The sequence below is a fragment of the Ambystoma mexicanum genome, chromosome 3p (assembly GCF_040938575.1).
Source record: "Ambystoma mexicanum isolate Mex_15411 chromosome 3p, UKY_AmexF1_1, whole genome shotgun sequence".
Taxonomy (NCBI): Eukaryota; Metazoa; Chordata; class Amphibia; order Caudata; family Ambystomatidae; genus Ambystoma; species Ambystoma mexicanum.
In genome coordinates this window covers 515,398,979-515,413,683 of record NC_090925.1, presented here as the reverse complement: position 1 = coordinate 515,413,683, position 14,705 = coordinate 515,398,979, and the positions used below count along the sequence as shown (strand labels likewise).

The following is a 14,705-nucleotide window of genomic DNA, read 5'->3' as shown; positions in this document are numbered from 1 at the left end:
GTGTATCATGGCGCAGGAAAGTCCATTTTAAATCTGTGCTCACAGAGATAGCTGCATGGTCATTTTTCCAAATGAGGAATGGGGAAAAGTCAGTCCTATTTATACCTCACTTGGTGGTATAGAAAGAGTTCAAATGGGCCAAAACACTTTAAAGCGGCTGCAAACCCAAGCTTCACCCTATTGGACTAATGCATTGATGGGAACTTGGGAGCCCTTTTTTTTTATAGTGTTGTGTCACTGATGACCTTAAATTAATTCACGGAGTCCCACTCCAAAATCAAGGGTTTTATTGAGTCACAACAAAAAGCTATCTGAGGGTGTAAATCATTCATTGTAAACCGGTAGATTAGTCAATCTATGGCACCTTTTCGAAAAGGTTGTTGGGGAGTGGTGCTAGATCCGTCCATCTCTTTTGTCTCCAGTGAGCTTCCCTCCCTAGCCCATGCATCTTTAACCGGCGGTTAGAGCTACCGACGGGTAATCCCTACTGCCTAATAACTGGTCTAACTACAGATGGCTCCCTGAATGCCAGCTGTCTAACTCCCTCAGGGACTTCCCAGCTGGCCCTACACTACCAATGGTCAGAGTGAGGTGTGCCAGTGGATCTTCAAGCCCCACTCTATCTCCACTCTCCCCCATCCACATTCTCTCCTCTCCACGTCTCCCTCCTATCCCCCCGATGATTCCATACTACTATCCCCTAGCTCCACCCTCTCATGTTTCTTACCTTCTTTCCTATCACTTGCCTCTGCCACTTTACTACTACTCTCCCTTCTCCACACTACTACTACTCTCCCTGCACTATCACTACTACTCCTCTTAATGCTACTACTCTCCCCTCTCTGCACTACCCTCCATCCTACCACTACCTTTCCCTGTGCACTACTCCTGCTTTCTACTACCCTCTCCTTCGCGCTACTACTCCCTCCGTCACACGTCTACTCTCGCCACATGACTTCTCTTCTCACCTCTCTGTACTAATACTACTACTCTTCCCCAAGCTCAGGAATATGGTGCCCTGCTCACCCTTCCACTCCACTCACTACTCTCACCCCTCCTCCTTCTCTTCTACACCCCTTTCCTTGCACCCCACTCCTACACTGCTCTCTTCTAACACTCACTCCCTCTAACACTACATGCTACTTCCCCACTCCTCTGCCTGCCACGCTATCTCCCTTTCCCTCTTTCACCTTCTAATCACCCCACTGCCTACACCTCACAACGTGCCATTGGTGCCAATCTCTCTCGCAAAGACCTCATATTTACTAAACTCTACCAAAAACTCCCCAACACTCTGTTCCTCTGCCCGTCCTGCGCCTGGTCTCTTGGTCCACCTTCACCCAACCTCACCCAAACAACCCACATTCTGCCTTTCCTTGTGTCTGCTTTTATAGCGTGGGACTGGTGGCTTTGTGTCTCACACCCCTTCCCATTGGCTGAAGCACTCTCACCTGACACACTGCACCAATCGCTACCTGTCTTTTCCCCATGAGCCAGGTGAGAGACTTTACAAAACCAACCTTCTAACCCCCCCCCCCCCCTTTGCCAGCACAGTTTTCACAACAGCCTCTGTTGGTTTACCTGCTATTTCCACCACAGTGTCGATCTGGAAATCCGATTTCGTGCTGTTTCGGTGAGTTCTGAGCTTGCCTGCAGTACTGTATACTGTTGGGTTGTGGTGAAAGCCCAGGAGTCGTCTTTGTTGCTGTTTCCCCTTTTGTTTCAATTCAAACTGGATCTGCTTGGCTACTCCCAAATAGATTCTGAGAGTTGCAGTTCTGAAATAGAAAAGGGAGAACTCTGGTCAGCAACTTTTTTGTGAGGCATTGAGTGACAAGGAGTCGTACTAGGGATCACATTTGTGGCCTAGGTTAGATTTTCAGGGACTGGGGTCCCCCAAATCCCACTTCACATATCTGGGGCAGAGCTGGTGGCTCTAGCTTTCGTCTTAGTGAGCCTTCTGCCCCAGATTGTGGAGGGTCGCCTGTCACAAAAGCTAGTGGCAGATACTGCAGCTGCTGATGTTAAGTGTCATCCTAGAAACTGTGACTTTTGACAAAACCAAGATGCCCTGAGTTTACAAAAATGCTCTATTCAGCGATGTTTGGATTGCACAGGAAAAAGAAATTTGGCCTCATTATAAGATGGGCAGTACAGGGAAAATGCCAATAAAAGAGTTACCGCCATTTTACCAACACTTAAAGCCACTTTCCCGCACCACTGAAATCTACTGCTTCACCTCGAAAATCAGCAATTTCCTGATTGAGCTGCAATCCCAGCTCATGGTAAAAGCCCAAAAATCTTCATGGCGTCCTTGAGACTCCATAAATGTGAAACTACACCACTGTTACTGCACTCATAGACCGAATGGTGATAATGGTATTTGAGTTTAAAGGTAACTGGAAATAATGAGGTCCATTGCCCTTTCACCTAAAGTAGCCCGAGGCATAAACTATCAGTTATTTTTCCCAGGTCCTTTGCTTCTTTTTCCATGGTCTGGGCTTTTTTTCCACCCTCTCTTAGATAGTGTAAAGTATTCATGTAATATTCAAGTCCTCCTCTCGCAAAGTTGAATCTAGTGCCTGGGACAGACAGCATGAAGGCTATGTGCCATTCTTTCTGAACGTGTATAGTTTACACACTGTCGCTGTCGACACCACAGATTGTTACTATTGTTAGACCCCGAAGGAGTACCCAATAAAAAAGGGCAGTGGTTTGTTTTAGATTTGTTTGCTTATAACAATGGGCCGCCCTAGTGCTGCTAATGCTCTTTGACTAAGCTGAAATAGCAAGCTACAAACACAGGTGGCTATTGTATTTCACCCTGTGCCTGGACGAATAACAAATCGGCAGCCACCAGTGTGTTTACAGTAAACATTGCCTGCCAGACTGTCCCGTGGTGGGGCAGCAATTGAGTCAACTTTATCGTCGTACAGCTCTGACCAATTTGGTTCAGTTTCAGAAATGCACTGTCACCACATGCTAAACCGGATAGGAAATGGGCAGAGGAGCTTGTTTGCTTGGCTTTCGTGGTTTGCCTACACTTTGCATGCTGTATATGTGCACTATAGTTCATGCACACATTTCCTATGGGTGGAGGTTGGAAAAGAACGAGAGCAGGGTCGAGAGGGAGGTTTGGTTTGCGGCTCGCCAAGGAATTTGCTGGGGCTGATAAGTGGCTGTATGAATGATGTCTGGTGATTTGTATGGGTCTCTGGAACCCCACTCTGCTGACATCTTTGAATCTTGCTTTAAGGTGCAACGAGACCAAAAGAAAAAGATGAAGCGGAAGATGAAATTCGAGCTGCGAAAACTCAACGCTATGACAGAGGCAGAGGCTGAAGCGATCTTGGATCTCTGGAGCTTGGACCTGAAATCTCGATGGCGGCTCTATAGGTAATAAACTCCAGTCCAATTTTGGAGATTTGCAAAAAGAGCTGCTACCTTCAGCCTCCTTCCATCCCTGGATTTCCCATGAGTGACACATCCCTCAGACACTACATCCTTTCATCGCAACACCTCTATGCATACATGTACATTTTATGTACACAAACATATAAAGTCACCTAGGTCGAATGTAACGTTTGTCCCCTGATTTGCAGACTACCTGTGAAACCACATTCATTATGTCATTTCCTGTCAATTTCCCAAAAAGCGGATTATCACCACTGCTCAAAATATCATGGACTCATTGCAAGCCTTTCACAAATGCATCATTGGCTGGGAAACATAGTCTCACAGTACCTAGATCTCTAGTCAAAACTCCTTAAGAGGCAGACCTTTTCATAGGAAGAGATCTTTTAGAAATCCAGGCCCAAATCCCCAACATCAAATTGCAAAACGTCTCTGAAATGTTTAGTTTCTCATGTCCACTGTTATGTCACCACTTACAGGTGTCACATGGCATCTGTGATTTAGTACCTTAGGAGATTCCACATCGGTCCACCCTAGCTACACCGCTTCACAAACTGTCCACACAATAATAGTTGTCCTATTCTTTTTTTACTGTTGTTTCAAAAGACATAATTCACATAGTTGGCATCATAACCATTACCGATTTCCCATAATTCCTGACTTTAATGGCAATCACAATGGGCCTGGAGTAACCCTACATCAAGGCGGGGGGGGGGATCTTGCTGATGCCCTGGAGGCCTGGAAAGCATTAGTAGATGCAATGTGCCATTCACCAGATGACAAACCACCATGAAGCAACAAGGACGCCTTGGCATACAGCGCCATAGCAAGACTATTCCCCTCACCATACCATGTTAGGAAGGCCCAACCCGCAGTCTTCCTGCTACCTGAACTTAGACAAGGCCCTGTACCCGAGGACCAACCTACAATGGGCCAAGCTTCAACCTGTTTCCGTACTGAACGTTGTCCGTGTTTTGTGCTAACTGCTGGACATGTCCTTAATTTGATGCACACATGCACGGTAATGTAATGGATTACTTGCCTGGCACCCAAGACTTGTGTGCTAGACTATACCTGCAGAAATGTAAATAATAAAGTTCCACATATAACAAAATGGGCAATACTTTGCAGCCTAGTGCCACGTCACAGGGAATTCAGCATCTGCCAAGCGAAGAACCACACTTGTATGGTATGTTTGTTTGTTGTTTAGTTATATTGGCTCCGTACACAAACTGTAAGGAACAGCCGAGACCTGTTTACATCACTGCCTCTATTGCACGAGTTATTACATTGTCTAAACTGTAACTTGGAAATGCCAATAAACAAAGTTTAAAATAAATAATGCCAACCACATTAAGGAAAGTTAAACGAAATAGAAAAAGACGTCTCGTGTTTGCAGGTCACACTCGCAGGAGTGGCATCTCCTTCAACACACACAGGACCTGGCCTATGACTAGTCCTAAACCTGGTCACGTCCACCATCCTGGAGCAAAACCAGGGTCACTAAATGTTTCTCCTATGCCGGCTCCCTATAGTGGTGGGAAGGGAACATTGTTATCAAGAAGATAGTTTCCTTCAAATTCAACATTTCCTGTGTCCATTGGAAGGCAGGTGTTCTTATTTGTCAAGTTTTCATTTGTCAGATCCAACTCGTCCTTGACAAAAGGTTGAATGGCTTTCCCAAAATGGAACACCTGTGTAACTAACTGATTATTTTGTAATATATATAGTACATTTGATAGTCAACAAAACTACTGTGTGAATTTGTATTATATAGCAACCTTGCCAGTATTTTCTGCACCAGTAGATGTCCACTTCATTGTGGTTACACCTAGAGTGCTGGTGTAATGTGTGTGCGTGTGTTTGTGGTCCGCAGCACTAATGCAGCAGCCTGTCTGAGTCTCTTCTCTATCTCCCACCCACAGGCTCTGGCTTCAGATGTACCAGGCAGACATCCGACGGCGAATCCTGCTCCACGAAGAGAACTATCAGAAAGCCACAGAAAGAATGGCTGAGCTCCGGCGCCAGGAAGACCTGTGTATTCTGAGAGAAGCCAAGGTCATCGGCATGACAACCACAGGTCAGATAGCAGGTTCATTTGAATGAAAAGGCAGTGCTTGTGGCTCAGGGAGCGAGATGGACCGGGCACCAGAGAATGTATTCTGCAATGTACTGCCCTTTCCCTACGAGTTCATGAGCCATATTTCCACAGGAAGAGAAGAGTAAAGGGTGCCTTGTGGCGGGTGTATGACTAGGATCTATTAGTCTGTGTGCTTATCCAATGTTGTCCTTTCTTCTATTCCTCTCTCTTAATACCCCCTCTCCCATTGTCAGGTGCTGCAAAATACCGCAATATCTTGCAAGAAGTGGCTCCACGGATTGTGATTGTAGAAGAGGCGGCTGAGGTGCTGGAAGCCCATACCATTACCACCTTGAGCAAGGCCTGCAACCACCTGATCCTCATCGGAGACCACCAGCAGGTGACTAACTCCTCCCCCGCTAACAGCTCCCATCTTGCCCGCCTATAGTCATCAGGTCTGCAGCTCATTCTTTTACCCCCCTCCCCCAGCCCCAAGCCAGGCCTGTTTAATGCTCGAGGGACCATCCTGCTAATCACTCCTCTAGATCTAAGATACTTTGGCTTAGTTCCATCCAATATGCCGTGGTACAGTTACATCACAGAATATCCTGGACTTCAAAAATCAATGGTGACATCTTGGGGATTAAAAGAGTTGAATGATGCGCACATCAGCTGTCACTGGAAGTAATACATGTGCAAAAAGAGAGATGCCTTAAAAATGATTCAAGGAGGGGAGGAGGAACACAATAGAGGATGAGTGGGGAACAGTTTGGGAGCGAAATGGGGGGAATGCCTAGTGTTTGACAGTTGCTTTCTTTTCCAGCTACGGCCGAGTGCCAACGTCTATGACTTAGCCAAGAACTTCAATTTGGAGGTCTCACTCTTCGAGCGTCTGATCAAGGTTGACTTTCCATTTGTCCGACTGAACTACCAGGTCAGTGGTGTGGCCGGAAACTGAACGGGCGAGAGATAGGGGTTTTGGGCTGAGAGATAAGTGAGCAAATTAGGAGTGAAGTGCATGGAGGTAAACAAGTGAGTACGGATGGATAGAGGTCCATGGAGTAAGAGAGCAATGGGTGGGGAGAGAGTGAGCAGGAAATGGTATTAGAGTGGAGTGAGCAGTGTGGGAATAAGGGAATGGCGTGTCACAGAAGAAAACGGTGGGGAAGGATTTAGAGAGGTAGAGGCTCTCTGATGGGATGGGTTAGTGGAATGATGTGAGTAGGGTGGAATCACAGGAATGTAGTGGGAGAGAAGTGAGTAGGATCAGAGAGGTGAGAGCGGTGTGAGAGAGGTGTGAGATGGGTGGGGAATGCATTCCTGCAATGTGAGGGCAGTAAGTCGGGCAGTGTGAGAAGTGGGTGCGGTGTGGGTGCTAAGACTGAGGAAACCATGCTTGGCGAAAGGGGTGTGGTGGGAAGATGCAGCCGGTGTAAATACATGACTGTAGTAGGGAGAATTCTTTGAGACGAGAGAAAGATGAGGGGTGAAGAGAAGTAGGGGGAGACGAGAGTGTGGTGGGAGAGTAATAAATACATTTGGCAAGAGATGGGCAGAGCTATGTTGCAAAGCTTTTATATTGTGCCAAATGACCCCCACAGTGGAAGCTTATGTATTGTGCCCCCCCTCTAAGGGTATCCAAAGTGTAGGTAGCGGAGGAAGAAGAAACAGCTGGATGTGTGATGGTAGCGGAAAGAGGGTAAAGATAAAAAGAACAGGAATTCAAGCCAGGCTAACAGGAGAGGGATGATGTTTCTGATTCTTTGGATGCATGTTGATACAGCCAAAATGATTGTGTACCCGGACTGCAGAACATTTTAAAGGGGAAGCTTAAAAGGTATCTGTACAAGTAGAGAGTATTTACTTGAAGGACATTTTAAGAGAGGCAAATGCATTAATATGATTGTATTGTGTTGCTGTATGATGGTCCCGAGATGTGCTCAAGCAAACCACTTGAAGCCAGGAGGCTTTGTCTTGTCAAGGAATGAGCTTAATTTCTATGTCCAAACCAACTCCAGAACAGTAATACTGGGATGGCCAAGCCTAGAGGCTAAGAATAGCCAAGTTAAGAAGCGACTGCGTGATGGGTGTATGCAAACGGCAATATGGATGGGAGATGAGATGGAACACATTGGTGCCCTTCCTTTTCAATTCACTGAAAGCCTGCCACCCTAAGTGTAAAATAGTGAATTGGAAAAGAGGTGTGGGGTTTTGAGAAGCAAGTGTGTTCGAAGATATTTTAGTGATCTCGGAGATGGCTGAGTCTGCTGTGAGAGAATACAGACCATTGAAAGGCTGGGAAAAATGAGAAATGTGGCTGACGAACATGCCATACCTTTAAGCATAGGTGGTACTGAGGGGATTGAGCTGTGGAAGAGCAGGGAGAAGTGTTTGCTGATTTGAGAGAGAATAACCATTTTGCAGAATTACTGTGGTTGATTCCTATGCTGTGCATCATGTTGCCAACTATCACTTCATGTAGCCCTTCCCACCTTCGCTCCCCAGTCTGCATCTATGACACAGGGCTTAACTGTCAGTTATGGTAGCCCTCAGCGGCCCTCACGCCTGCCCTCCTTTCAATTGGTCACAACCATGAGAGTTAAGTGGCAAGCAGCTATCTCGCATGAACTGGGTGTTTCCATTAACAGGAATGGTTTATCAGCTGTTCCCCCTCATTGGCAATCTGAGGGCATCCCAAAAGAGAAAATGTCTGCACTCTGCCATGGCATTTTCCCTGAACCATGTAATATGTACCTGCAACACTTCTTACATCATTATGCAAGTCCTCGATTTCCGCCTTCTCTTTTCTCCCATGTGACTGTTAAGAGATGTGATGGCAAACTTGTGTCGCAAAATGCCTTCTTCCACCTACCTCGCTCCGATTGTACTTTCAATCAGGCCTTGTTTGGTCCCGGCAACAACCCCAGTCCTTCCCTGGTTGAATGGTGTTCATCTTCCCATTCCCCACCCACTTAGGAGATCCTCCCAACCTATTGCCCAATCTAAATTATGCTAACGAATTTGTACTCCATACTAGCTGTATAGCTTTGAGCTTCACACAAAATGATGTCTAGTAACTTCAGTCATCAAGCTTGATTTATCTCATGTATATATTTTTCTACTTTTATTTGACTAAATCTCTGCTTGTATGATTTTTCTACCATAGATATCTTTTCTCTTCTCTGTACAGTGCTATGATGCCTGTTTGAGCCTGGTCTGTGCTGTATAAAACTATACAAATAAATACATATCGCCGTAATGTTCTCAACATTAGCCATGTTTATTAAAAGAAAAGAGGTTTGGAAGAATGCCTAGCTTTCCCTATCCAAAAGAGAATGTCCCTGCATATGAAACTAAAACTAAAGAAAATTAACCTTGTGTCCAAAATACCCCTAACCCTCACACTAATATACAAAACCGACAGATGGACAGAAAATGTTCTTGTTTCCAAATCAACACAACCCTGCAGAATAAATAAAAATATATAATATTTAGATATATATCTGGTTCAACCAAACAAGTCTTGTATCCAGGGTCTGAAATGTCAATTTCACTTAATGTTCTCAAGATGACAAAGCATATGTCCCTTCTTCAACACAGGTTGGAATATACCGAAAGAAAGTCTTTTGCGCTTTTCAGAATGACCAAACAAAGGGCCTGATTAATGGAGGTGTTTTATAATGGCGCAATCCCATAGGAAAATGTTCCATGAATCAGGCCCAATGTATCTTGTCCACACACTGGTTGGAATTTAGTAAGAGCAAGTCTTTCTTAGTTTTCAGGATGCCAAAGCAAATGTTACATTTCAACAAAGATTTGACAAAACAAAGTACTTCTATAACACAAAATTGGATTGATTTCCTGGTGTACTCCCTTGCCAGGTACTCCCTAACTGAACAGATATCCTGGTTTACTCTCCTCCCAGGAATATCTCCCCTTTGCAATAGGGATTTTATTTGACAAAGTATCTCTTTAATGATTGAGCTGTGTTGACTACAGTTAAAAATTTGTACCAACTTCCCCCACACTGGCATCCCTTATATGGAGGTTTGCTCAAGTTCTGTTGGTCAACTGCCTTTTTTAATACAGATTGGCTTTAGGCAATGCGTGTTCCCAAACTGACATCTCAGATAAGGAATATTGTACAGGTTTTGCCTTTGGATCTCTTCTTTTAAGTCTTTTGGCTTATAGTAATGCGGTTTCTTCCCCACATTGACATCTCATATAAGGGGTGTTGTACCACTTTTGCCTTTGTACTTCAAATCTACATGGTCGAAATTTTAAATATGTTCCCAAGTGTTCAATAACTTGTGAGCACGTTCCAGAGCCCCCAACTCCTCTCGCCTGAATGACCGGTTCTATGTGCAGCTGCAGCAGAGACTCTCAGTTCGGTAGGCTTCCCCACCAGGCCAGGTCTCTCTCGGTTCCCACGTCGGCTCCTGGTTGCTTTGCCGATAGAACAGTTTCCATTCCCCAGGACCGCATCTTCTCCGGTCCTGCGGTGAAGATTTCTCGTGTAGTGGACCCTCTAAGGCTCCCGCTACAAGCATACCAGAGCTTCTCTCCTCTGGCAGCTTACACCTCCAGGTGGCTGCCTGCAAGCATCTCTGCTTCCCAGCACGGTTCGTCTGCTGTTCTGTCTCTGGTTCCACTTCCCGCCCGTGCACTCTGCAGCTTCCTTCAATGTCTCCTTCACCTTCTTTCACCTGCCTGTGGTTTCTGAGTTATATGTCTCACGCAGCTGATTGAATGATTGACAGCTAGACCGCATGTTACACTTGGCATCGTTGTTGCTCTGCATTAACTCCCCCTTCCTCTTCTTCCTCTTCTTCCCAGAAAGCTTCCTCGTCCCAGTACTCAAAGCTTTCTGGGAATGGGAGTTCACAAGATTTTCACGTTTTTCAGGTTACATATTGAAACACTTTAATCTACATAACAGTTATCATAAACATTAGATTTCACTGGTTTTTAGAGGTGTTATGTACTTGTGAAGACTGACTAAAGTTGTTTGAGATGTTTAACAGAAGTACATTTTAAGTTCTTACAATTAAGGGTTCTGAATAATGACATCATGACCTTAGAAACTCAGGAATCAGGGTGTCCTCTTCACAGAAAAGGGGAGGATACTGCGTCCCTCCTGTCAGAGCCATCACCCCCCTCCCAACAGCCATCTCCCCCAAGGCCAGGATCAGGTAGCAGCTGCCTTCCCCTGGCCACATGGGAGGGGACTCTAGGCTGGGCATTAGTGATGACCCTGCAGGAGTCATCACAGTGCCGTGAAGGAAACTACAATTGTTTTATTCATTCCAAACCAATCTTCGAACGATTTCTGAACAGCAACTCAGCTGGCTGCTATTAATCCAAAATATGGCAGCCAGGATAATTGCCCAAATGCCCATAACAATACCAAGGACCCCTATGCTCCACTGGCTGCCCATTTCAATTTGGTGACATTACAGTGTAAGGTGGTATGTAGTAATGCAGCATAAAACAGGTTTCATTTTCTCACCCGCCACATAGGACACCTGGTATCCAGTAGGGTACCGAGACCATGTGCTGTTGCTTTAGCATTTGTTTTGTAGATTATGTACAAGTAAGGGACAACTAAATGAAAAGTCTGAACTCCCACAAAGGAAAATAATAACAGTAAACAGGATGGTAATTTTGAGGCAGTTATATCTCCTGCCGGGTCAGACCTGGCGGGAGTGACACCTCCCTCTTGCAGGACTCTTAATCAGCTGGTCTGGAACGAACGGTGGTGGCCGATTTACCACCACCGTTCTTTCCGGACCAGCTGACTCCTAATGCGGCCCATTGTCTTGTCTCTGGCATTGCAAGATCATAGGATTCCCGACCCTCGTCCTTTGACTGATCAAGATGCAGGCTTTCTGGTGTCCTTTATCCCTCAACTAACGTTGACAGCAGTTCTTTTGGGCAGATGCGTCCTTGGTCGTAGGCAGCAGGGAGGGCTAAAGGGGGGGATGAGCAAACCTTGGACTTATCCTCCTTACCCTCTCTGGCCTGCTTGCAACCTCCTTGACCCTGTCTCATTCCTCCTCCCGCCTGGTGGTCCTACAAAGGCTGACTAGTCATCGAAATCTGCCTATTCTGGATGACTAGGCCATGTTCTTCTTCTCTTTCTTTTTCACTTCTGGATCTCCTCTGCTATCCACCCACCTCCTCCAGTCCACTTAATTTCCCTGTAAAGGTTGCTTTGGTGCCATTCCCAGTCCCTGATGTCTGCAGCTCTTTCTCACCCATGGATTCTACCTCTTTCTCTTTCTCCTGAAGCCAGCCTTCTAAGTCCCCTGCTTTACCTGGGCCTATCGCTTTGTTATTCTGAGTTGCTCGTTCAACCTTTTCTCCCCGTTACCTCCCCCTGCCCACTCTTAACTTCACCCACTGCTTAATCCTTCACTACTATAACCTCAATTACCCGAGGCTCACTTCTTGATATTGCCGCCTCCTTTCCTACTCCCCCACCCTTATACTTTGCTTTCTGACGTTCCCTCCTTCTTTGTTCCTGCCATCTCCTCGCCACCTAATAACATGCACTCAAAGAATTCTCTCCCACCTCTTGTTACAGCCACCTCTTTCAAGTCTTAATCACCTACCTATGTTACTGCTTCCTTTGCTACCACCACTTTTTTCTGGTTAGTATCCCACCCTGATGGTACCACCTCATTATTACCACCTCCTTCTGGTTAGACTCACTTTTGATGTTGTCACCTCCTTTAGTACCAGCATCTCCTAATCATCCTCAGTTCTCACCACCTCCTTTTGCTCTGCACTGTGCATGTCTCCAGCTTTTTCCACTCCTCCAGTATCTACTTTTTCCACTGCTCTCCTGTCTTCAGACCTCTTCAAAAGTGAGCCTCTTCTGCCACCCACCAACCCTGAATGAGAGCCCTCCTATACGGCAGTAACTACTTCCCATGAACCAGCCTTTTTTCAGTGTCTGATTTGATTTATTGAGCATTTATTAGGCACCTATAAACAAGATGGTGTTTCCAGGCGCCAGAAGGCAAAATGGGGAGAAAACAGGGGAGTAAATAATATTGTCAAAAGAAAAACTTAACTAAACATTTGTGGTCCTTCTAGGCCTAATAGCATTTGGACGTGCAAGTGCTGTGAAAAGAAGTGGGGGAGATGGGGGGGAAGAAGGGGAGTGTATGGGCAATTTCTGGTAAGAGCCCGGGAGGGAAGTTCTGGGGGGAGCCAGGGAAGGGGCAGCTGGCTAAGTGCTATGTCGGATAAATCCCAAGGGTGGGATGCATGGCCACCAGGTAGGGGGCCCACAAGGGCAGTGCTGGGGGAGGGGGTGCTGGTATCGACTGGGCAGGGGCCTGTTACCTGTGAGATTCATGTAGGTCCAGGCCACCAGTCTCAGCGGCAGTAGGGTGATTAGTTTTGAGAAGTTTCTGGAATTTAAGGAGGTCCGGTTCGAGTCTGAGAGGGGAAGGGACCAGCCGAAAAGAGAGAGACCTGCCACCCACTCTCTGCTTGGAGAAGCGTTTGACAAACATAGAGTTGGAGTTAGTGGAGCGGAGGTCTCTAGCAGGGGGGTACTAAGGGAGAGAAAGTTAGAGATAGCATGGTCCCAGCCCCCAGATAGCCTTGTGGATGATGCAGTGGGTCTTGAATTTGATCTTTGCGGCCACAGGGCGCCAGTGGAGATATCTTGGGGCTGGAGAGATATGGTCCTTGGGCTTGAGGCCAAGCGTAAGTCTTGCAACCCTATTCTGGATTAGCTGAAGGGGGCGTAGAGAGGAAAGAAGGAGATTGAGGAAGAAGCTGTTGCAGTAGGCCAGCCTAGAGAGGACCAAGCTCAGGAAACATTGAGCTTTTGGGGTGAGGTTAGGAAAGGGAGAATGCCTCTAAGGAGGTAAAGCTGGAAGTGTGCCTTCTTGGCAAGGTCCAAGATGTGAGGGTGAAGGAGAGAGAGGGGAGTCGAAGATGACCCCTAGAGGTTTGGCCTCACGGGATGCAACGGTAGAGGGCCCAAGGAAGGAGGCCAGAGGATAAGAGGGAAACAGGGCGCAGGTGTCCTTATAAGAAGGATCTCTGTCTTACTGGCGTTAAGACAGAGGTCATTATCCGCATGCCATGCCTGTGCACCTGCACAGTGGGGCTGTAATTAGGCCAAGTGACCATAACGGGCGTGCTGACAGGAGGCTAACCTATGGCTATATGAAGGCCAGCCTCCCTTTTAGAACTGGTTTGAAAACCAATTGTACTGCCTGCTAGAAACCGGGTCCCCCTGTCTCCTATTCATGTGAATCAGAAGTTGAGGAAACCCTTATAATTATAATTGTTCTTTTATAACACGCTTAATACCGGGCACTAGTTTCTAAGTGCAAGCCCGGTATTAGAACCTGTGTTGCTACCTGTTGTTTTGCTTCCAAAACAAATGTGTTGCCCCTGAGCTTTCCTCCTGTGCCAGTAGAGCAGTTTGCTGTCAGTAAACTTCTTCCCAGGCAAGGAAAGGGTAACAATGTATCTAAGACCATTCAGTTTGGAACTTCTGTGGTCAATGCAGGTGAGCTTCACTAATCGCTTTCCACGATTGTACATTTGTATCTGCAGGACTTCCGCAGATCTGATCTGCATATTTAACCATGTTCCTAACACCTCTGCAGAGCAGGAAAACCCTTGCCTGCTATCTCCAGAGAATTAAACACTTTTCTCTTAAAGGAGAAGATATCCATTCCTGTGCTGAGGTTTTGGGACTGGCTAGGGCATTTGAATGACCCTCCAGGAAGCCTACTGCAATAGGCTAAAAACCAGGGAGGATAGTTTTCAGTGCTAAGCTGTCCTGGTGGAATGTTGCAATTGGGAGAGCCTCAGCCCTCAAGACTCAAGCTCAGGCAATGCGACTGGCTTCTGGCAAGTGACCAGAACTGCTGGAGGTTGACCCAGGGAATCCTCTGCATTCTGACTCGGGCCCATCATCAACTGGAACAGGAGGTACGCAGTCCCCGTAGTCACTCTCCTTGCGTGTCACAAAGTCAGGCGGGGAACTTCATCACACACCCCTTTGGTAGGCAAGAATTGATGTAGTAACCCTGTAGGCGAATACACAACTCTTGTCCTTTTGGTATTAGGTAACCCACATATTGGTATAGCCCTGTACACAGGTTGGTAGTGTGACTGAGCAGCCAGGCTTATCTCAAGAGGGGTAAATGTGAGCTTTAGAGCTGTAGCAAAGAAA

The 14,705-nt window shown here is 46.4% G+C and overlaps 1 protein-coding gene and 1 long non-coding RNA gene across 4 annotated transcripts in view; one reads left to right on the top strand and one right to left on the bottom strand.

Moving 5' to 3' along the window:
• LOC138580557 (uncharacterized) overlaps positions 1–14,705 on the bottom strand; it is a 319,738-nt gene that overhangs the window by 118,942 nt on the left and 186,091 nt on the right. The window contains exon 3 of the long non-coding RNA XR_011304291.1: positions 1,582–1,778. This is a non-coding gene — a long non-coding RNA (uncharacterized lncRNA). The remainder of the gene's footprint in view (positions 1–1,581; positions 1,779–14,705) is intronic.
• The window catches only part of ZNFX1 (zinc finger NFX1-type containing 1), a 128,228-nt gene that overhangs the window by 29,699 nt on the left and 83,824 nt on the right, over positions 1–14,705 (top strand). For all 3 annotated transcript variants that reach the window (XM_069651184.1, XM_069651185.1, XM_069651186.1), the window contains exons 9-12: positions 3,257–3,396; positions 5,340–5,494; positions 5,749–5,894; positions 6,318–6,428. In XM_069651184.1, the coding sequence (XP_069507285.1) occupies positions 3,257–3,396; positions 5,340–5,494; positions 5,749–5,894; positions 6,318–6,428 (552 nt within the window). The remainder of the gene's footprint in view (positions 1–3,256; positions 3,397–5,339; positions 5,495–5,748; positions 5,895–6,317; positions 6,429–14,705) is intronic.